The sequence below is a fragment of the Symphalangus syndactylus genome, chromosome 9 (assembly GCF_028878055.3).
Source record: "Symphalangus syndactylus isolate Jambi chromosome 9, NHGRI_mSymSyn1-v2.1_pri, whole genome shotgun sequence".
Taxonomy (NCBI): domain Eukaryota; kingdom Metazoa; phylum Chordata; class Mammalia; order Primates; family Hylobatidae; genus Symphalangus; species Symphalangus syndactylus.
In genome coordinates this window covers 39,456,726-39,479,174 of record NC_072431.2, presented here as the reverse complement: position 1 = coordinate 39,479,174, position 22,449 = coordinate 39,456,726, and the positions used below count along the sequence as shown (strand labels likewise).

The 22,449-nt window shown below is 38.2% G+C and overlaps 1 protein-coding gene across 10 annotated transcripts in view; it reads left to right on the top strand.

Annotated features, from left to right (window-relative positions):
* SLC4A10 (solute carrier family 4 member 10) overlaps positions 1-22,449 on the top strand; it is a 448,737-nt gene that overhangs the window by 286,161 nt on the left and 140,127 nt on the right. For all 10 annotated transcript variants that reach the window (XM_063609461.1, XM_063609460.1, XM_063609457.1 and 7 more), the window contains 3 exons: positions 362-536; positions 1,133-1,266; positions 1,994-2,239. In XM_063609461.1, coding sequence (XP_063465531.1) covers positions 362-536; positions 1,133-1,266; positions 1,994-2,239 — 555 coding nt within the window. The remainder of the gene's footprint in view (positions 1-361; positions 537-1,132; positions 1,267-1,993; positions 2,240-22,449) is intronic.

Genomic DNA, 22,449 nt, shown 5'->3' with positions numbered 1-22,449 from the left:
CTGCCAATGATTGAGGGTCGTAGGCCTGAGTTTAGGAGGAGTAGGTTGACGTAGAAATGGCAGAGATTAGAGTAATCCTTGAATCTCATTATTTGGATTATGATTGGTGAACAGCTCTGAACCTTGTTTAAGAGAACCTGGGATTTTTGGTGGTTGACACAATATTGGGTTAGGGATTGAGGTAACGTAGTTGTACAGTGCCTCCCTGTAGATCGTTATAATACAATGCAGCAGGTTAATGTGGGTCTCACCTCTGCTGATGGAAAACGTATACTGTGACCTGGCAACAAAGCAAATGAGCATTTTGACTTGTGTGTCTTTTATATTTGGGTTTCACTATTGTGTTTTCCCCCTGTCTTAGGATTTTTGGGGGACTTATTTTAGATATCAAAAGAAAAGCTCCATACTTCTGGAGTGACTTCAGAGATGCTTTCAGCCTGCAGTGCTTAGCATCTTTTCTATTTCTCTACTGCGCCTGTATGTCTCCTGTCATCACGTTTGGAGGACTGCTGGGAGAAGCAACTGAAGGGCGTATAGTATGTATTATGCTTTTCTCTGAACTTTGAAACATAATCCATTTTTAAGATTCATAGTTAGGTAAGTGAGCATTTAATTTTGGATTCTTTTTTGAGGAGAGATTTGAGATATGGTCTGGCAGATACACCTTATATGAATTCCCTGGATGGCTAGTGGAACTGGTAATCTGGGGGTGGAATGTGTCAGAATAACTAGTTCTGAGTCTTACAAAAGGTTCTTGTCTGATGCCTTGCCCTCAGCTCCCCCAATCCTAAGCTAGGTTTAGGCTCCATTCTTGTCTCACAAGAGGTCCATTTGCTATATGCCTGGGCCATGTTTCTGTCCAGACACTGATCCTGAACACATTTAAACCTTTTGTAAGGCAACAGAGATGTGAGATAGGAAGGTGAAGAGAACACTCCCACCTTTGCTACTATGCATTTTCTTCTTGCTGTCAGCCCCTTAGTCATCCTCCTACCCCACATCTTGCCCAGGGTTGCTAGGCTTTTCATGGTGAAGCAGAAAGCACATATCCATGTATTTTAAATGTCTTCTCCTTAGCTACAATGGCCTTCTGTACAGCTTAGGTAATGGAACCATTTATATCTCTACACAGAGTGCAATTGAATCTCTCTTTGGAGCATCCATGACCGGAATAGCCTATTCTCTCTTTGGTGGACAGCCTCTTACCATATTAGGCAGTACAGGACCAGTTTTGGTGTTTGAGAAGATTTTGTTTAAATTTTGCAAGTAAGTGTTATGTACTTTTGGGCCCTTAGCCTCTTCTTCTTTACTGTATTTATACTTCTCCCAACATCACTTTTGGAGGTCTGTTGATAGAGACAGAATTGCCTGATTTGATTCAGTTTATCATTTTCGCTTCATCATGGGAATAGAGGAAAAGTAAAATATTCATGTATATTGTTATGTAATATTTTTAAAAAGTAAGACTCAGTTATAAGCGCTGATAAATCCCTTTTAATTTTGTCCCTTTAGATGTTCCCTTTAGACTGGTGGTCTGCAACCATTTTGGCACCAGGGACCAGTTTCATGGAAGACAATTTTTCCACAAAGAGAGTTGAGGGGATGGTTTTGGAATGAAACTGTTCACCTCAGATCATCAGGGATTAGATTCTCATAAGGAGCACACAACCTAGATTCCTCACATGCACAGTTCACAATAGGGCTTGTGCTCCTATGAGAATCTAATGACACCACTGATCTGACAGGAGGCTGAGCTCAGGCGGTAAAACTCACTCGCCTGCCACTCACCTCCTGCTGTGCAACCCTTTTCATAACAGGCCACGGACCGGGGACTGGGGACCCCTGCTTTAGACAGTCTTGAGTTTAGATACTCATGGGATGTGAAGCTTATTCACTTTCACTTCCTGAATGAGGTTTATTTTCATTTGCTTAAAATGATAGCAAACTGTTAAATGACCTTCTTTTCACTCTTCTTTCCTTTTCCTCCTCCCAGAGAATATGGGCTGTCATACCTCTCTTTAAGAGCTAGCATTGGACTTTGGACTGCAACTCTATGTATCATACTTGTGGCCACTGATGCTAGTTCCCTTGTCTGCTACATCACTCGGTTTACTGAAGAAGCTTTTGCTTCCCTGATTTGCATCATTTTCATTTATGAGGCCCTGGAGAAGTTGTTTGAACTCAGTGAAGCATATCCAATCAACATGCATAATGATCTGGAACTGCTGACACAATACTCGTAAGTACCATTTTCCCTGCTGGCCTTGGGGCTTTTCTTTTGACAAATATTGCTATTGTTACAAGAAATATGAGGAAATTACTCAGCAGAGAATGTGCCTTAAGTTGATTCATGACCTAAATCCTGACTCTCAGAGTTGAACAGGATTTTAAAAGTTATTTAATCGGCCACTCATCTGATACTTGCATTCTCATTATACCATCTCTGCCAAGAGTATCTTTTTAAAGTTCTATTTGTCCGGTGTTCTCTAAAATAAGTAGATAAGGAACCAATTCCATTTTAATATACACGAAGTTTACCTTAGCAAAATATATGTTATTTGGTGTTGTTTCAGGGTCTTTTTAATTTACAATAATCCAAAGAAACATAGTAATGAAAATAAAAGATTTCAAATTTAGAGCAATAAGGTAAAATAAACTTCTTGGGTCTAAATCTTAGTAGATGTTTGAAAGTGTGGTAAAAACATAAATCCCTGAATTAAAATTTAATTTAGGTTTTGGCACTTGTGACATTTTGATAGAAATACTCAGGTATTAGTTGTTGAAGGTGATGTTACAGTCCGGGATTAAAGATGTGATTGGATCTATTGCTCTCTCTAGTTTTCATATATCAACAGTCTGAAATGTCTCTAAGACTTTGTCTGCAGACTATATGTGGCCATTAAATGACCCCATTATTTAATTGTAGAATTTTTTGTTGTGTTTATATGCAGTTTTTTATACTGCAAATATCTGAAGCAATATGTTCTTTAGGAGACAGTTATAATCTCTGCATCAACCACCAATCATTTCCCTATAAACTGCTTAGATATGGCCTTGAACCCTTTTAATATTTTTTAATCTTTATTTACTATTAGAAGTTTAAATTGTTGAAATCAGACCAAAATAGTGCAATGTTATAATTTTGTTAACAATGATGTAATGATATTATGTTGAAAATAATGTGAGTTTTAGTACTTTCACTTTTATTTTATATTTAGAGATAACTTTAAACAACTGACCCCTATTTTTGAACAAGAAAAATCAAAGTGGAAATATAAAATAACTTTCCTAATAAAACTAAATAGTGAGAATGTTATAAACAGGGCTAAGAAAGGACTGAGCATAGGTGTCAGGGACACTCAGAAAACAGGCAGATAGGAAGAGCAGTTTGATCAAAACCAGGGATGACATTGATACACACCTTTTCGTTTATTCTTACCTGAAAGAGAATGTCACTGAATTTGGATATCCTTGCTGGGATATGCAATTATCTCTGGTTGGATTTTCAAATCTACTACATGCCAGGCACTATACTAGGTGCTGGGAAAACCAGGGTGAATCATATTCTGTCCTCAGTGAGCTTCCAGTATAGTAGGGAATGTAGACAAACAGACAGCATAAGGAAATGAGTGCCGGGTTAAGAGGTTGGTACAGAATGCTATAGCAGCACATCAAGAGAGCACCTAACCCAGATTTGTGGTTCAGAGAAGGCTTCCTGGAGGAAATAATGTAGAATAAAAATGCAGTAGAAGTTAGGAAGGTGCTAAGGAATAGGGCAGAAAAGTAGTTCAGACAAAGGGCATTCACAGGACTAGATGCAAGAGATGCATTCATGCTTTAAAATATTTGTCTGAAGTTATATAGATAGTGGTAAAACAAGACATGAAATCCAGGTTTTATTACTGATATAATTTTCAGTACACTGATGAATACAGATAAACTCTCCAAAAGAAACTATGTAAAACAAATAAAACAGGTAAAATCAGAACTATTCTGTTTCAAGTGGTACGAAGGCACCCATTGCCTACCCTGTCGGCTGTTCTTTGAACTTTCGTGGTAGCTTCTTAGGTACTTCAGACTGAGGAACATAGTTTAAAATCCCTTGGTCTAGAAAGAAAAAAGATTGGAAAAGCAAGGTCTGAGCTCTGAACAATTTTCACAGCTTAAAAGTAGAATGAGACAGGGATGCCCTCTCTCACCACTCCTATTCAAAATAGTGTTGAAAGTTCTGGCCAGGGCAATCAGGCAGGAGAAGGAAATAAAGGGTATTCAATTAGGAAAAGAGGATGTCAAATTGTCCCTGTTTGCAGATGACATGATTGTATATCTAGAAAACCCCATTGTCTCAGCCCAAAATCTCCTTAAGCTGATAAGCAACTTCAGCAAAGTCTCAGGATACAAAATCAATGTACAAAAATCACAAGCATTCTTGTACACCAATCACAGACAAACAGAGAGCCAAATCGTGAGTGAACTCCCATTCACAATTGCCTCAAAGAGAATAAAATACCTAGGAATCCAACTTATAAGGGACGTGAAGGACCTCTTCAAGGAGAACTACAAAACACTGCTCAATGAAATAAAAGAGGATACAAACAAATGGAAGAACATTCCATGCTCATGGGTTGGAAGAATCAATATTGTGAAAATGGCCATACTGCCCAAGGTAATTTATAGATTCAATGCCATCCCCATCAAGCTACCAATGACTTTCTTCACAGAATTGGAAAAAACTACTTTAAAGTTCGTATGGAACCAAAAAAGAGCCTGCATCGCCAAGTCAATCCTAAGCCAAAAGAACAAAGCTGGAGGCATCACGCTACCTGACTTGAAACTATACTACAAGGCTACAGTAACCAAAACAGCATGGTACTGGTACCAAAACAGAGACATAGATCAATGGAACAGAACAGAGCCCTCAGAAATAATGCCGCATATCTACAACCATCTGATCTTTGACAAACCTGACAAAAACAAGCAATGGGATAAGGATTCCCTATTTAATAAATGGTGCTGGGAAAACTGGCTAGCCATACGTAGAAAGCTGAAACTGGATCCCTTCCTTACACATTATACAAAAATTAATTCAAGATGGATTAAAGACTTATATGTTAGACGTAAAGCCATAAAAACCCTAGAAGAAAACCTAGGCAATACCATTCAGGACATAGGCATGGGCAAGGACTTCATGTCTAAAACACCAAAGCAATGGCAACAAAAGCCAAAATTGACAAATGGGATCTAATTAAACTAAAGAGCTTCTGCATAGCAAAACAAACTACAATCAGAGTGAACAGGCAACCTACAAAATGGGAGAAAATTTTTGCAACCTACTCATCTGACAAAGGGCTGATATCCAGAATGTACAATGAACTCAAACAAATCTACAAGAAAAAAACAAACAACCCCATCAAAAAGTGGGCGAAGCATATGAACAGCCATTTCTCAAAAGACATTTATGCAGCCAAAAAACACTGAAAAAATGCTCATCATCACTGGCCATCAGAGAAATGCAAATCAAAACCACAATGAGATACCATCTCACACCAGTTAGAATGGTGATCATTAAAAAGTCAGGAAACAACAGGTGCTGGAGAGGATGTGGAGAAATAGGAACACTTTTACACTGTTGGTGGGACTATAAACTAGTTCAACCATTGTAGAAGTCAGTGTGGTGATTCCTCAGGGATCTAGAACTAGAAATACCATTTGACCCAGCCATCCCATTACTGGGTATATACCCAAAGGACTAGAAATCATGCTGCTATAAAGACACATGCACATTTATGTTTATTGCGGCACTATTCACAATAGCAAAGACTTGGAACCAACCCAAATGTCCAACAACGATTGACTGGATTAAGAAAATGTGGCACATATACACCATGGAATACTATGCAGCTATAAAAAATGATGAGTTCATGTCCTTTGTAGGTACATGGATGAAACTGGAAACCATCATTCTCAGTAAACTATCGCAAGGACAAAAAACCAAACACCGCATGTTCTCACTCATAGGTGGGAATTGAACAATGAGAACACATGGACACAGGAAGGGGAACATCACACTCCGGGGACTGTTGTGGGGTGGGGGGAGGGGGGAGGGACAGCATTAGGAGATATACCTAATGCTAAATGACGAGTTAATGGGTGCAGCACACCAACATGGCACATGGATACACATGTAACAAACCTGCACATTGTGCACATGTACCCTAAAACTTAAAGTATAATAATGATAATAATAATAATAATAATAAAGTAGAATGAGAAAAATGCAACCAAAAGGCAAAAAATAAATAAATAAAAACAAGAAAGAAGCATCAGAAAAGGAGGAAACTATGGATAATGTCAGGTCGCAGAAGGCAAGAAACAAGAAATGTATCACGAAGTCTTTAGAGAGGACAGTGGCATGGACATCAAACAGAATAAGGAAAAGCGTTTGAAGAGAGATACTTGGTAGCTTTAAAAACCGGTATTGGGTTGGAAAAGGAGGCAGAATGGGAAGCCAGTTTGCAAAAAACTAACGAGGAAGTGGGTGGTAAAGAAATGGAGAAAGCTGCATAGGCCAGTTGGTGTCAAAGAAATTGGGAAACAGAATGCCTTTTGAAGAGGGCAATGAAATCGTAAGACTGATAATTTGTGACAGAGAAGGACTATGCGTGTTTGAAAATGGGAGAATAGAGACTGAGGAAAGGGAGGCAGCAATGATGGAGAGAGTAGATAAACATGGGATTGCAACCTCCCAGGAGTCAAAAAATGAGATCAAGGGGTTAAGTAAGACAAATGCTCAGAGGGTAATTTGAAAGCTAAAATAGCTTTATGTGGCCATGATCCCTGCACGTCATGGTGATCAAAAGAGGAGTGACAGAGGTCCTGACTTTCTCCACATTTCCATCTCTGCTTTTTAAAAAGTGATCCCGCATGTTTAAGTTTTCCTTGGATCAGTGTGGGCATCTAATACCTAATTCTTTCAAGGCTGAACATGAATGTGTGCTGATGACTGTGTTCCATTGCCCAAGTGCCCTTCTCAACCCAAATTAGGGAAATAGAAGGGACGGAACGACTGGTTCATCCTGATGGACATGAGGTTTTAGTGCCACCAGGCACCTGAAATGGGTGTGTGTGACGGAAACAATGAGAGTTTCTGGGAAACGGGGTCTGACTAGATTTCCTCACTGCACTGGTTCTTCGCTCCAGTTGTTAAGCCTTGATTGGCTTCCAGTGCCACTTACACTGTGTACATGAATCTGATCAGGTATTTCTATCACTTGCTCCTTGGAGTAGCAAAATCGATCTTTTTTTGCTATGCGTAGAACGCATATATTTATTAGTATACTTTTAGTTATGTTCATTAAAGAAAACAAGTTATTGCTAATTACTGCTATTTTAATGTATTTTATAATCTCATACTTTTGCACAAAACATTTACTTTTGTGAATTCTCATGAAGTCCAGATGATACTTTTAGTGGCTTTCTTGTTACTGTGACCTTTTCACACTGAATCAGTGTCATTTATAACAATGTTCACCTAAAGTTTTCTACTTTAGATGTTGCTGGTCTCATATTTATTATAAGGCACTATGCAGGTTCATTAGAAAAATTCCTAGAAAATGTTATAGCTGGAACATAATATATCTGAGATTGCAACCTTTGCAAACAATATGCCTATAATGTACATATTTGGGTATAAGATATTTGAAAAAAGTCATCATGTTTAGGATCTATATTTCAGAATTTTTTATACTTAGCCTCCTACAATCAGATTTCCTTAAATTCATAGTTTATCAACCAAATAACAAGATGTCTTTGACTTTTTAAAGATATATCTAGCTACTCTGTTATCCTAACCTTATAATATGGTAATATACAGACCTTATATTTGAAAATATAAGCTTTTCTTTCATTATGCCAAGATCAAGTGTCAAGATCATCTATTTAGTTTTGAGAATACATACATTGCACCAGACGATCAAGCTGAATATGCCAAGTTAGCAATAAAAAGCAAGTTTATGGGAATAATCTTTTCTTGGTTGCTTTGATTTTAAGAAACGGCAAAAATAGAATGAAATGTTTTACTTGTATAAGATGAAATGTTTCTTTAAGTTTTGAGAATAATAAAGTTTTGAAAGACAACTAGCTGAAGAAAAATTGAGCACGTATTTATTAATGTTTTGTAATCGATTGGGTCAAAGCAATGTGTAGGGTCTGATTATCTCTTTAGTTTCTGATATATATGTAGGCTAGAGTGAAATAAAATACAATGATTACCAAGCTGTTGAAGGAGTGTTCTCACTAACAGGTTATGAGAAATTTTTTTATTTTCTTTTTCTCTTTTTTGTTTATCTAGCACCCAGCCCTCTACATAACCCAAGGTAGTGATCTGTTTTGAATAAATATTATTTACTGACTGACATATAGAAGAATATCCTCTCTCTCATCTTCTCAACTAGATTTGAACCTCCTTTAAAGTAGAAAACATTTAACAATGAGAATTTCATTCTCACTGTCCCTAATTTTATCTCCCATAGTCCCAGCATAATATTGTAAATATGGGTAAGTGGTACTTAATGTATACTGATTAATGGAACATGTTGCAAAATAATTGACATTACTTGGCCAATCTTGTTCGCTAAGTAAAGAAAATAGTGCTTGTTTACATTATCTTTAACAGCACTCTTAAATATTTTAGCTAGAAGTTTGGGATAAATTTAACACATTATGAAATTGTTAATATATAATAAAGGTATATAAATTTGAATTCATAAAACTAATGATGATTGAAAATTTAGACAGGGTGTCAACATTGTGGAGAAATCATCTGAAAAAAAAAAAGGCAAGAGAAACAGGAGTACAATTTACAGCGGAACTCCCAAGGGTGATAGATGTGGGCAGAAACAAGATGAAACAGAGTAATCATACTGCATGAACCTTTTAGTACTCACTAGTCAAAAAATAGAGAATAAAACAGATTTAGAGACATATCTGTTTCAACCTTTTTAAATCACATTTTTTGCTACGTATACACTTGACTAGATTTATCCAGAACTGCTTGCAACATAACATGACAATTATATTTTTAGGTGTTTATTTGTGTACCTTCACTAGATTAATCTTCATAATGGCAAATCATGGCTATTAGGCAGATCTATGTACTACCGTACCTAGCAAAGTGCTTGGCACATATTGTATGAACATGTTTATTCATATTTTTACATTTCTGAAAATGTTTCTCACAACTGATGGGCACATTTCACATATAGTTTCCCCCCTAAAAAGCTGGATTGTTTGACATCTTAGATTAAAATAAATATAATAATAGGCACTCAGTAAATTATCATTCAATAAAGAAACTTTTACCAACTCCTCACCTCATTCTTGATTCTTCATCCAAACACTTGCTATCCTTGTTTTCTGTTCCTGCTTTTAAAGTAAATTATTTTAACGATAAAGTCTCGTTTCCAGTAGCAGTAGTATCCAGTATAATAGTTCATTATTTACCCCTTTCATTCTCACTGTCCCTAATGAATTATGAGCCTTTTTGAACAGAATTTGTGTTTATCTTTCTACCTACAGAGAGCTAAGGGATTGGCAGATAGTAGTAAAGCTTTATTAGGTGTCTTTCAACTATGTTACTCTTTGTATCTACTTTCATATCTTAAATGGAATTATCTTTCACACTTTCTTGTCAAATAGGTATAAAAAGGCAGTTATTTACATGAGAACTCAATATCAGAGGGCAAGTGCTAAGCAGGTAACAGTGGTTTCTTGGTTTCTTCCTTTAAAGAAGTTTAAATAGTTATGTGGCTATGTTTTGGTGAGATGTGACAAGTGTTCTCAAGGAGTTCACAATCTTTGAAGTGCTGACCCCATTTCTCTTTGCTTCCTGAATTGACCTAGATTCAAGGATATATTCTGAAATATTTTAAGTGGAAAGTAGTAATGTTTTAACTTACATTAAAACACCTCAGCACAGACACTGTGGTAATATGTGTATGTTAGGTCAAGTTACAACCATGGGCAGCTAGTATTCTGATCAGGAGTCCTAACTCTAGGAGTGGTCAGCTAGCATTAAAGCAGAGAGACTACACTCCAGAAAAGGCTACTACAAACCCTGAGACTATTAGCCATATCTCAGTCAACACTGATGCTTTGCTGAATGTCAGAAATGGATTTTCATTGGCAATATCACTGACTTGTTAATCAGCGTACTGAAATGCATTGGTAAAATTAAATGTACTCAGGATATGCGGATTGACTGTGGCCTCTCTAGTTTTGCCACAAGAGGATATAAGAATCTAGCAAGTCTTCAATGTAATGCTTTTTCTAAGTAGATGGTGTGATCTCTTTCTTCCACTCAACTTGTTCTCACCTGTTGGTCATATTGTTATGGGATCTTTATGAGATTAATGTAATGCTGGCCTTGACACTTTGTATATGATTTGATAATTTTACATAGGATATCTGCCACTTCTATTGGATAATTTTCATTAAATTATTCTTGTTCATGTAAAATGTTGATACATTAGTCATTCATTCATCTTTACTCTGCTGGATGATGTGTCATTGCTACATACTCTATAGCATTAGTCATGCTAAATGAATGCTTAGAGACATTGCTAATGGAAGTGGAAGAAACATTTCCCTTTAACTATATGAATTAATATGTTAATTGCTCTGAACACTATTCTTACTAGGTATGTATAGACCTAGCCAAATTTGGTCAGCTCAGCACATTTTTCTACTTATATATGCAATCTTGATAATACAAGCTGTTCAGCTTATGCATTTTACATTTATTATTTAACATACTGGAAAATATCAAGTGAAGAAGTATAAATACAACTCTGACAAAGAAAAGTTTAGTTTATGAAAATGTTCTGTGGTCATAGCTCTCAGTTTTAGGCAAGACAGTTTTTATATAACCCCCCCCAAAAAAAAAACTATCATTATTAATTCTCTCTCTACAAGACTGTTTAAATATTATGAGAAGGGTCACGAAACATGTTCTGTAAAGAAATACTCATAGCCAGGCTCAAAGAGGTTTGTGTACAGGCCAGTCCTTCTGCTTCAACTCCCCCTACTATAATGTATCACTTCTCTCTTCATTACAAATGTAACCGGTATCTTCACGGTCTGTAAATGTTGTTCTAAAGATGATCAGTAGGAGGCTAATTTTATCTCTTCCCCAAATTTTGCATTTTGATATCTAAATGAATGAAGTACTCATGGTAGATTTTTTTTTCTATTATAAAAGCAGATTTTGGGGAGCTAGCAAGAATATTTCTCCTCACTCTGAAATGATATGACTCAATGTTATAGGCTGAATTGTGCCCCTCCCAAATTTCTCTGTTGAGGCTCTAACCCTCAGTACCTCAGAATGTGACTGTATTTGGAGGCAGGACTTTTAAATAGATGATTAAGATTAAATGAAGTCATATTGATAGTAACAGGAGTCAGAGAAATTCTAGGCAGACAGGGGTGAGTCCCTGGCAAAACCCCACCTTCGAGCCAAAAAGCCTGAAATCCGTGACCCGAAGTGGTAACTTCCATCCCTGTGTGCCTGTTCTCTTCCTATTGGTTCTTTCTGAATAATATCTTTTTTACCAATCAAATGTAGCATTTTCCAAAACTACCTACGGCCCACCCCACACCTTATCCTGTGCCTATAAAGACCCCAGACTCAGCCAGTAGAGAGGAGAAGCAGCTAGACGTCAGGGAGTGGCAACTTGACTTCAGAGATGGTGGCTGGACATTGGAAAGAGGCAACTTGACTTCAGAGGAGAGTGGCAGAGAGGCAGCTTGACTTCAGGGGAGAGCAACCTGCCCTTCCTGTCCCCTTTCCATCTCTCCATCTGCTAAGAGCTGCTTTCATTGCTCAATAAAATTCTTCACATTCACCATCCTTCAATTTGTCCACGTGACCTCATTCCTCTTGGGCACCAGACAAGAATTCACAACATGCCAAGTGAATTACATGACTTGAGTTTTGAATGAAACTTTTCAAAGCTTTTGCACCTGATAACTCAAAATTTTGGTGCTCAAAGAGGCCATCATACTGGCCCATTGCCCTCACTGATGGAGAGCAGCCTCCCCATACGATGAGGCAAAGGACCCACTAGCTGATAACATACTGCTCTCTGTGGATGGTGGAGACAAGAGAGCATTGTAACATGCCCTCTGGGGCTTTGGGGTCACAGGCACCCCCACATGGACACTGCCACAGAGCCTACACAGAGTTTCCTCTTGCAGGCTCTAAAGCAACCAGCCAGTTCCTGCACTTGCTTGTTCTGTTTCCCACACTCATTCACTCATGCACTCCCTCCTGCAAGGGTTGAGCAGGGTGGGCTGAGTAAATGGGGCACCTGTGTCACAAGTCCTGTGAAGGGATCAAGAAAATATCCTGCTTCAATATGGGAGAGAGAGGTCCTAATCTAATCTTTTTGGTGTCAGTATAAGAAGAGAAAATTTGGATACACAAAGAGACACTAGGAATATACATTTAATTATAGTTGACCTAAGTGCTATCATATAAAGGTATAGGATGCCAAGAGAGTGAGAAATATTTCCAAACTTATAGAAGAGACCATGTGAGGACACAGCAAGGGAGTGTCCATCTGTAAGCTAAGAAGAGCGGACTCAGAGGAGACCAACCCTGTTGGCACCTTGATCTTGGACTTCCAGTTTCCAGAACTGTGAGAAAATAAATTTCGGTTTTTAAGCCAGCCAGTCTGTGGTATTTTGTTGAGGCAGGCATAGCAAACTAATACATTGAATAAATGTTTATATTTTAGTCCTATTTATGTTTGGAGTTATGGGCAAACTCTTGCAACTCTTTCCCCCTCAGTAAATGACAATCCCATCCTTTCAGCTGCTCAGACTAAAACATCATGGATTTATTCTCGTCTATTCCCTTTCTCACACATCCAGATTTTCTAGCAAATTCTCTATATAGAATACAAACACTTATCTTCACCCTCTCTACCTCTATAAGCTCTTGTCTAGATTATTGCAATTGCCTTCTAGCTGGTGTCTTTAATTTTATGCATACTCTTCCACAGACTGTTCTCTATGAAGCAGCAAGAATTATTCCTTCAAATCTCAAGTCAGGTCATGTCACTCTGCTTCTCAAAGCCTACTGATGGCTTCCTCTGACCTTTAAGGTATTGCTTCATCTGTTCCCCAGTGCCTCTCTTCTCTCTCCTCCTGCTGCTTTACCCTTCTGCTCCAGCCACACCAATATGATTTCCTGGCCCTTCTGTAAACACATTTGGCATGTTTCTGCCTCTAGCCCTTCACACTGTCTTTTTAAAAATATTTTTTGGCTTGGAATGCTTCTGCCAGATATTTATGTGGCTTCATTCACTTCCTTCAAAATCACCTACTCGAGAACTTTCTATGAAATGTTCAACTCCCTTCTCTCTCTCTTGCCTACCATATATAATTTACTTATCTTTTTAAAGTAAAAATTATTGAAGGATCATTTATATACAATAAAATTTACCCCTTTGAAGTATGCCATTAAGTGAGTTTTGGCAAATAAATACCACTATAATCAATGCATAGTACATTTCCCAAAAATGTTTCCTTGTGTCCCTTTGCAGTCAATCTTTCATCCCCACCTCCTGGCAACCACTGATATGACTTACATTTCTAAAGTTTTGCCTTTCCTAGAATTTTACATGAATGGAACCACAGAGTATGCCTGCCTTCTTTCACTTACCATAATGCTTTTGAGATTCACTGATTTTGTTGCATGTATCAGTTTATTCCTTTTTCTTGCCAGGTAGTGTTCTACTATATGGATGTTCCACAATTCATTTGTCCAATCACAAATGGATGGACATCTGGGTTACTTCTGGCTTGGGGCTATCTTGCTTCACATGCAGGTCTTTATTTGGACTGTTTTAACTTTCTCTGATAGTTAGATAGTGTAGATAGTTAGATAGCTGTAGATACCTAGAAACAAGATTGCTAGGTTACATAAAAAGTGTATGTTTAACTTTATAGGAAACTGCCTTGAACCCCTGAGGTGGAGGCTGCAGTGAGCTGTGATTGCATGCACCACTGCACTCCAGCCTGGACAAAAGAGGGAGACTCTGTCTGAAAAAAAAAAGAAAGAAAGAAAAGAAAAAGAAACTGCCAATGTGGTTGTAGCATTTTGTATTCTTGATATCAGTATATGAAATCATATTCCAATTATTCCGCATCCTCACTGTCACATAGTATTGTGCTGGTATGTAGTGGTATTTTTATTTATCAATCTAATTTATTATCTCTCTCCTCTCTAGAGTGAAGGGATCGTTAGGGTAGGGAATTTAGCCTGTTTTCGTTACTGCTTTCACAGTGCCCAGATCAATTCCTGGCACAAAGTAGGGTTCAATAAATATTTGTTAACAAATAAATGAATTTTGAATGATTATCCCCTCTACTCAGAGGTAAAAATCAAACTGAGACTCAGAAGGCTTTATTGCTTGCCCAAGTGAAAGAGCTAAGGTAAACCCCAAGACATCTAATGCTTTGTCAAACACTCAACACTGCACTGTGTTGTAGGTCACTGGTTTGTACAAATTCATTTTATGATTAATACTTAGATTATAGGAGAATTTGCATACATTATTATTGTACTTACGTCACTTAAATATCTTCAAGAAGTTTTTTTGTTGTTTGTTTCGTTTTCATTTGTTTTGTTTGACACAGAGTCTCTCTCTGTCACCCAGGCTGGAGTGCAGCGGTGCAGTCTCAGCTCACTGCAACCTTCACCTCCTGGGCTCAAGTGATTCTCCTGTCTTAGTCTCCTGAGTACCTGGGATTACAGGCATGCACCACCACGCCCAGCTGATTTTTGTATTTTTAGTAGAGACAGGGTTTTACCATGTTAGCCAGGCTGGTCTCGAACCCCTGACCTCAAGTGATTCGCATACCTTGGCCTCCCCAAGTTCTGGAATTACAGATGTGAGCCACCGCACCTGGCCTAGAAGTTTTAAATTTCAAATAGGAAATAAAAATATAGGAATAGAGGGACTTAAAACATAATTAAAATAATATTATGTGCATCAGGTTACATAGTGTCTTATTTTAGAGCTAATTAGAACATAATAGTGCTTATTTTGATTACAAAAATTCACCATTTATAGGTACGTGACAAGGACGGCAAAATACATTGACTGGAGATGAGTTTTTCTGCATCACATTGAAGCCCCACTTCACCTTGTTCCTTTAAGAAACTTGGTAATGATGGCAGCAGTGGCCCATCTGAAGTGGCTGCTGCAAAGATGCCAGCTGCAGTAGGGGAGGCGCCGCCGGAGCTGCATGCTCTGTGGAGCAGGCAGGACCCAGGAAAAGGTGGAAGCCCCACCCCTTCTGAGTTGGTAGGGTGGGAGCCCTGCGCTCCCTGGTGCAACTGCAGCTGCCCAGCCATTGCTGCAGACCCAGACATCCCTGTGCTCTCAGGGCCCGGGAAGCCCCCTCCCCTCTTAGGTTTGGAAGCACTTGCTCCTGCTGTCTGGCCTCTCCTCCCTCTGGGTGCCTCCTCTGATTTTGGAGCAAAGTTGTGGCCAAGCCTGGGTGCTCTTGCAACCTGGCCAGGTGTGCACACACTTGGGATAGTACTGACACACCAGCCTCCTGCCACCTCAGCCCTCTCCAGACTTTGTGCACTGACAAGCATGGGAGGGAGGCCAAGGTGGGGCTGAAGGTGGCTCGGTACAGGCCTGCTGGCACCTCTTAGCATGAACAGCCTGGGCACCATGAATGGCAGCAGGAGACAGACAGGCTCCTGGGCACAAAGGGGGCTGGTCCCCAGTGTCACCTTCAAGCCAGGGACAGCCTGAAGCCTGGGGGCCAGGCTGCCAGTTCTGCAGACTGGAGTGAGAAATATGGTGCTTTTGCTGCTCACTCATGGCCACTCATGGACCAGTCAGCACACACTTCTTGCCCTCTGGAGCCCATAAAAACCCCAGACTCAGCCAGACTCAGGCAGATGATGGGACCACCTGCCTGCAGAAAGGAGCTACCCTCACCGGTCTCCTCTTAGCTGAGAGCTGCACACTTGATGGGATGTCTTGCCTGTGGATAGGAGCTACCCACTTTGGGCCTCCTGAGAGCTATACTGTCACTCAATAAAGCCCCTCTTCATCTTGCTCACCCTCTAGTTGTCTGCATATCCCATTCTTCCTAGATGCAGGACAAGAACTTGGGACTCACCAAGTGGCGGCACTGAAAGAACTGTAACACAAACAAGGCTGAAACACACCCCTGGCTCACCATGTTGCAGGTGAGGAGGAGAGAAGACAGAAGCTGAGGGAAGAGCTGCAGCCCTTTAGGAAGTCCAGACCTAGGAGTTCTCTGAGCCATGGCTGTGACACCCTCTTTGGGGCTCTGCAGTTCCTGGTGTCTCCAAGCTTCTGGGTGCCACCACGTTCCCCAGAGCCTGCAGTATAAGCTGCTTGCAGTATGCCTGGTCCAGCCACAGCCTTGCACAGAGCTGGTTCCTGTGCCAGTGTCTGGAACTGCCTGCCCCACCACAGCAGCCAGCATGCCTGGCTGTGCACAGTGGCCAGACCATATCCTTGCTCACTCATGCACCCCTCACCTCTGTGCCTTTGGCAGGCCTGGGATCCAGGCTGGTAGCATGAGCTGAGCACAACCTGCCAGGCCTAGTGGGCAGAATGATCCCAGAGGGCCCAAGCAAAACTCAGGCAAAGGCACCACTGGCCACAGAGGCTTCTGGCTGGAAGAGTGACACCCCAGGGACCTCATGACAGTAATAACTTGGCTTAAAAGGCTGGGATAGGGATCTATGACATTAACCCAATTAGTGGCCTTGGGTAAGCCCCTAAGAACAACCTCTAGAGACAACGTCTTAACTCAAGAAAAAAAAGGTAGGAAGAATATGGAAAATACATAGGGAATAAGAAGTCTGGAAGTATGTATTACTACCAAACTTACAGTACTTAAAGGACAAAACAAAGGGTTGCAAAAGAGTTCACCTTGTTGGTGAAGGAAGCGTTGTACTTTTTATTCTCTGCATATTTTGAATTGTTCAACTTGCATTGCATGCATGCATTATTTTGTAGTTTCTTTCTAAAGATGAATTTTGTGTTGGGAAATTCAAGTCCTGTGACAAACCATAGTATGAGCTAATTTGGGCGAGGTGGTGCTCTTCAAGTTAGTGTCCATGTAACAAAATTTATTTTCAAATTCAGGAAAAGAGCAACCTACAAAACTCAGGAGTAGAATGGGCAAAATGTTCAAGGAATAATAAGTAGGTTTACTGTTCTGTTCATACATGTGCTTACTCATTCACTCACTTAGCTCATTCCTTCAACATCCACTGATCTTCCTTGTGTATGTCAGTGCTGATGGTATAAAATGAATACAATATGGTCCCTACTCTGAAAGACCTTAGTGATTATCAGACAGTGTCTGGAGATGTCCTTTGGACATGATATCCATTCAAATAGTATTTGTTGAATTAATAAATGAGGAAAGAGGCTAGAGGATACACAGTTAAATAATTGCAATGTGATATAACAAGCACTATACAAGATGTCTGTACAATGGCCTAAGAGAAGAAGTAACAGACTGCCCTGGAGAGCTCCGAAGCATTCATAGAAAAAGGAAACCTGAACTTATATCTCCATTTCTGTTGTACCTGCCACATGAGTTTATTGTATGTGGCATACCTATGTTTCTTTCTCTCTCTCTCTTCATTGTACCTGTGAATTCCCACGTGCAGATCATCACTAGATCTGAGAGTAGTTATGCAGAGTAGAATGGACCTCTGGGGACCAATTGGCAGAGAGCCTTAAAAGTTCTAATAAGTTTTATCTGGTACAGAGGCCATCATGGATCATGACAAGGCTCGGGAAGAATTATGTGACAATAGGTTAGCAGGTGATCACAGGAAGCAGAGCAAGGAGCAATACCCTAGGCATAGAATGTTTAAGTCCTGACTACTGGCTGAGACAATGGTAATGGGAAGAAAGCAAAAAAACAAAAAATGGAAAAAATGAAAAACAAAAATTATCTAGGATTGATTCACTTGTTCAACAAGTAATTATGGAACAGTGTCTAATTTCTAGGAGCTGTTATGAAAACTTTGCCTATATGACTTCATTTGAACCTCACAAGAACCTTGTGGGACAAGTATTATTCCTGCTTTACAAGCAATCAGTCTGAGGCTCCAACAAGTTAAATAATCTTCTCAATATCACATATACAATGAATGGTAAATGGGGGTAAACCCAGGACCATTTTGTCTTAAAGGTCATAAACTTTCTGACATATTAAAGTAAAAATAATAGCAAATGATTGCAATGATTGTAACTCCTTAAAGGTAGGGACTGTGATATATGTCTATGTATCTCCAGTAGGACTTAGCACAGTAATCTATATAAAATAATTTCAAATTGTTAAATCAGTCAGTTGTCATAAGGCTGCCTGTTATGTGCCAGGTGCTTGCTTAAAAAAATGAATGCATAGACAGGATTCCTTCATGGAACTTATAGTCTGTTGAAAGTGTCAGACATTAAATATTACACAAAATTACATTACACAAATGACATAAGTGCTATCATATAAAAGTATAGGATGCCAAGAGAGTGAGAAATATTTCCAAACTTATATATTTAGAGGCTAAGGAGAGGATATGTCTATTTGAATGAAGATAAATTTCAGATGAGAAAAAGTTTAAGAATTTAATGGAGAGAGTATTTATATTTTTAGTGTTAGCTAATTGTGATGGTATTTTACAAAGCTACGATGCATATTTTTGAAAAGCTATTTTCCTCATAATATATTATGGTTATATACTTAGTGATATCTTAGAAAAGTATAAGTACTAAGCAAACCTCTTCAAATAATGAGCTCAAAATATAGAAATAGGTGTATTCATAAAAGGATTGTCTCTATATTATTTAAATAGTCATCTTAATAGTAACAATTTAATTAAATGATTAATAATCCAAGAATAAGTTATGTTGCATCCCTCACAAATAATGGTTCTGAAGGGTAATGTAGCAATAGGAAAATGCTTGCATTATAGTGCTATGTAAAAAAAGAATAAAAATACTGTATGCTCATAAAAATATGTTGAAAATATACATAAGAACTACTGAAAGAAGTATACCAAAAATTTATAGCAATTGTGGTAGAAAGACTATGAGAGATACCTTTTTCTTTTTTTATTTTGTAAATATTCTATAGTGTGGTTTTATTATCATTGCAATTAAAACTACTTTCTGAAATAGAAAAAGAATAATCATAAAAACACATTTGGCTTCTGTGGATAGATCCTGATTTTCTGATTGTATGTTTTGTATTAATACCTGACTTGGTACATAGCACTCTGGGAGATAATCGAGTCAATAAAGAGACCTGAAAAATAAATGAATCACAAACCATGACTGTTTAGTGCACACAGGAAGGTACTATTAATAACTACAAAGGCAAAAGGAGAGCATCTGCAACCCAAGGACTAAAATTAGTAATAACGTTGAAGGGAGTTCTACCAAATTATGTTTTCCAGAAGACAGCCGCAGTCTCTTCTTGTGTAAGGAAGACAGATCACCTCCATTAGCCTTGAAACAAAAGCAAAGACTTCTGGATGAGGGCATTTAATTATAATGTTTATGTAATCACTCTGTAGCCATTTATATAAACAAGATCGCTTAGCACTTGCTTTTCTGTGGGCAGTAAAGGGTACTAAAGGATGTATTTTGTAAAAGGTGTATTTTAAGCCAAATAATTCGGCACCACAATTGAAAATTATTGGCATTTTATACTAGTGTTTTTAAACATGTAGAGAAGTGCAGATACAACCCTTTTTCTGCTTTATGATTGTTGGACTTTTCAGTCTATGAGCTTGTGATAGTAACAATAATAAATAACCAAAATGAGATACCTAACAATCTCTATTTACTTATGTCAGGGCCCATTCTAGGGCTTTTATGTATATTAATTCATTTAATTTTATAATAACCCCTACAAAGGACATGAACTCAGAAGCTGGAAACCATCATTCTCAGCAAACTATCGTGAGGACAAAAAACCAAACACCGCATGTTCTGTCTCACTCATAGGTGGGAATTGAACACTGAGAACACATGGACACAGGAAGGGGAACATCACAAACTGGGGCCTGTTGTGGGGTTGGGGGAGTGGGGAGGGATAGCATTAGGAGATATACCTAATGTTAAATGATGAGTTGACGGGTGCAGCACACCAACATGGCACATGTATACATATGTAACTAACCTGCATGTTGTGCACATGTACCCTAAAACTTAAAGTACAATAATAAAAAAAGAAAAAAATAACCCCATGAGGTTGATTATTATCATTATCTTCACTTTATACATAAGGAAACTGAAACATGGAGTGATTAAATGACTTGTCCAAGGTTGCTCAGCTAAATGCTCGGATTTGAATGAACATAGGAAATCTGGCTGGAGACCTCAGTGTTCTAAGCATACACTATGCTATGCATCTAAAGAAATTTTTTGCATTAATACCCCATCTTATTGTCAGAGTCACTAGAAATTATTTTTGATGAGATTAACAAAAAAGCTTGTTCCAAACTCATATTCTATCTCCTCACAGTGCTATTTCCATTTTTCTTTTCTCTTTCTTTCTTCTTTTTTCTTTTTCATTTATCTTCTTTAACTTTCTGTAGTTTTAGAAATAAGTTCATCAATACAGAGGAAGATAGGAAAATGGGATTTTTTTCTCACATTTTTCTTGATTGATTTATTTAGCATATCTATTTTTGATATTTAAGAACATAAGAAGTAAGTAGTCAGAAGTCTGAGCCACCAAGAGTTGGTATGGAGATATCAAACATCCTTACACAACTGGGCAGCCTCTGAGAACTGTCTGCTGAGATTTTAGATGTCAGAGGTGCAGATTCAAGAAAGAACAATAGTTTGCTTGGGTATACATGACATCTGTGATTTGATACATATATAAATACAAATAAATCTTTAACTTATTTATTTTTAAATTTGAATTTATTTATTTATGACATATATAAATCTTGTATATTAAAAGCATATTTTCCACTTTGGAATTCATTTATAGGTGAGTAATGTCATAACCTAGAGATAGCTTTGACAGGGAGGCACGTAGGTAACTAACGTCCACTTGTAGACTCAACTCTTCAAAAAATGTCTCTCCTATGACGTTTGTACATCAAATTTCTAACTTAGCACTTTCAAAAAGTCAGGGTTAAAATGTAAGTACACTACCAGGAATGGAGTAACACATGCCATTGTACTCACTAACACAGTATAACCACTTTGGAAAGCAGAGACCATGTTCTTGAGGGAGTGGTAAAGCAAAATGAATGGAGAAGCCATATCTTCAGGTTTCGATGGGGTTATAGGAAACTGGACAGTGGGCCTGAGGAGAATGGGGATGGTGTAGTTTTCATCATAGGAGGGCAGAGCTACAGGTGTTTTGGAAGAATACCTTATAGGAGAGAGGTCTTGAAAGTGGAAGCTAGCAAACTACACAGTGAAATGTAGATTGCTTGATTTGTTCTGGAGTCATCTCACTCTTCTGGCTATCTTGATAGAAATAGCACCAAGTCACATATTGAGGCAGCATACAATAGCTAAAAGAGTAGGAGTTTCAGGTTGGGACAGACCTGGATTCAAGTTTATTTCTATCAGTGTAGCCTTGGATAAGTTATCAAACATTTAGTTCCTCCCGTCTATAAAATGTAGCAATTAAACTATGAAACTAGAAAATCAACTATATGCCATGTATATTGCAACAGTATGCGTGCCATACGTATATGCATAGATATACAGTAGCTATAGAAAACATATATGTATGTATATACACATATACATTTGTACATGGAGGTATTCACATATCTACTACAGTGCTATCTTTCTCCCTCGTTATGTTACTTCTGCAAGAAACTTGCCATATTTTCTCTATTTTATATTTTAGTTTCTTATGTATGTATTTACTTTTAACAAATTTTCAAAATATGCAAATAATTTTCCATTAAACTATAATACTAGCTCTTTTATTTCTGAGGTAAACTAACTGACCATCTTAGGGAATTCTGTTAGCTACCAAGAAAAGTAGGATGTTTGCCACTTAATAAACAGATTCAGACAATATATTACTAATTTACTTCAAAGAGAAATAGACTCTTGCTTCTAATGAATGATATTACACAGTTCGTTTTGTTTTGTTGATAGCACTACTGTGCAATGGTCATCTGTGATACAATTATTTGAATTCATGACAATGCTGGGTTAGGAACCGAGGCAGATCCACTGTGCTTCTTTATGTTCAGATGTTTTAAATCAGAATTACAGGACTGTATCTATGTGCCTAGGCAAATATCTAAAATAATTATTCCATTCTCTGCTAACAGCTTAAATACATGTTATAATTCGAACAGACTTTAGAGAGCATATGGCAGTTTCA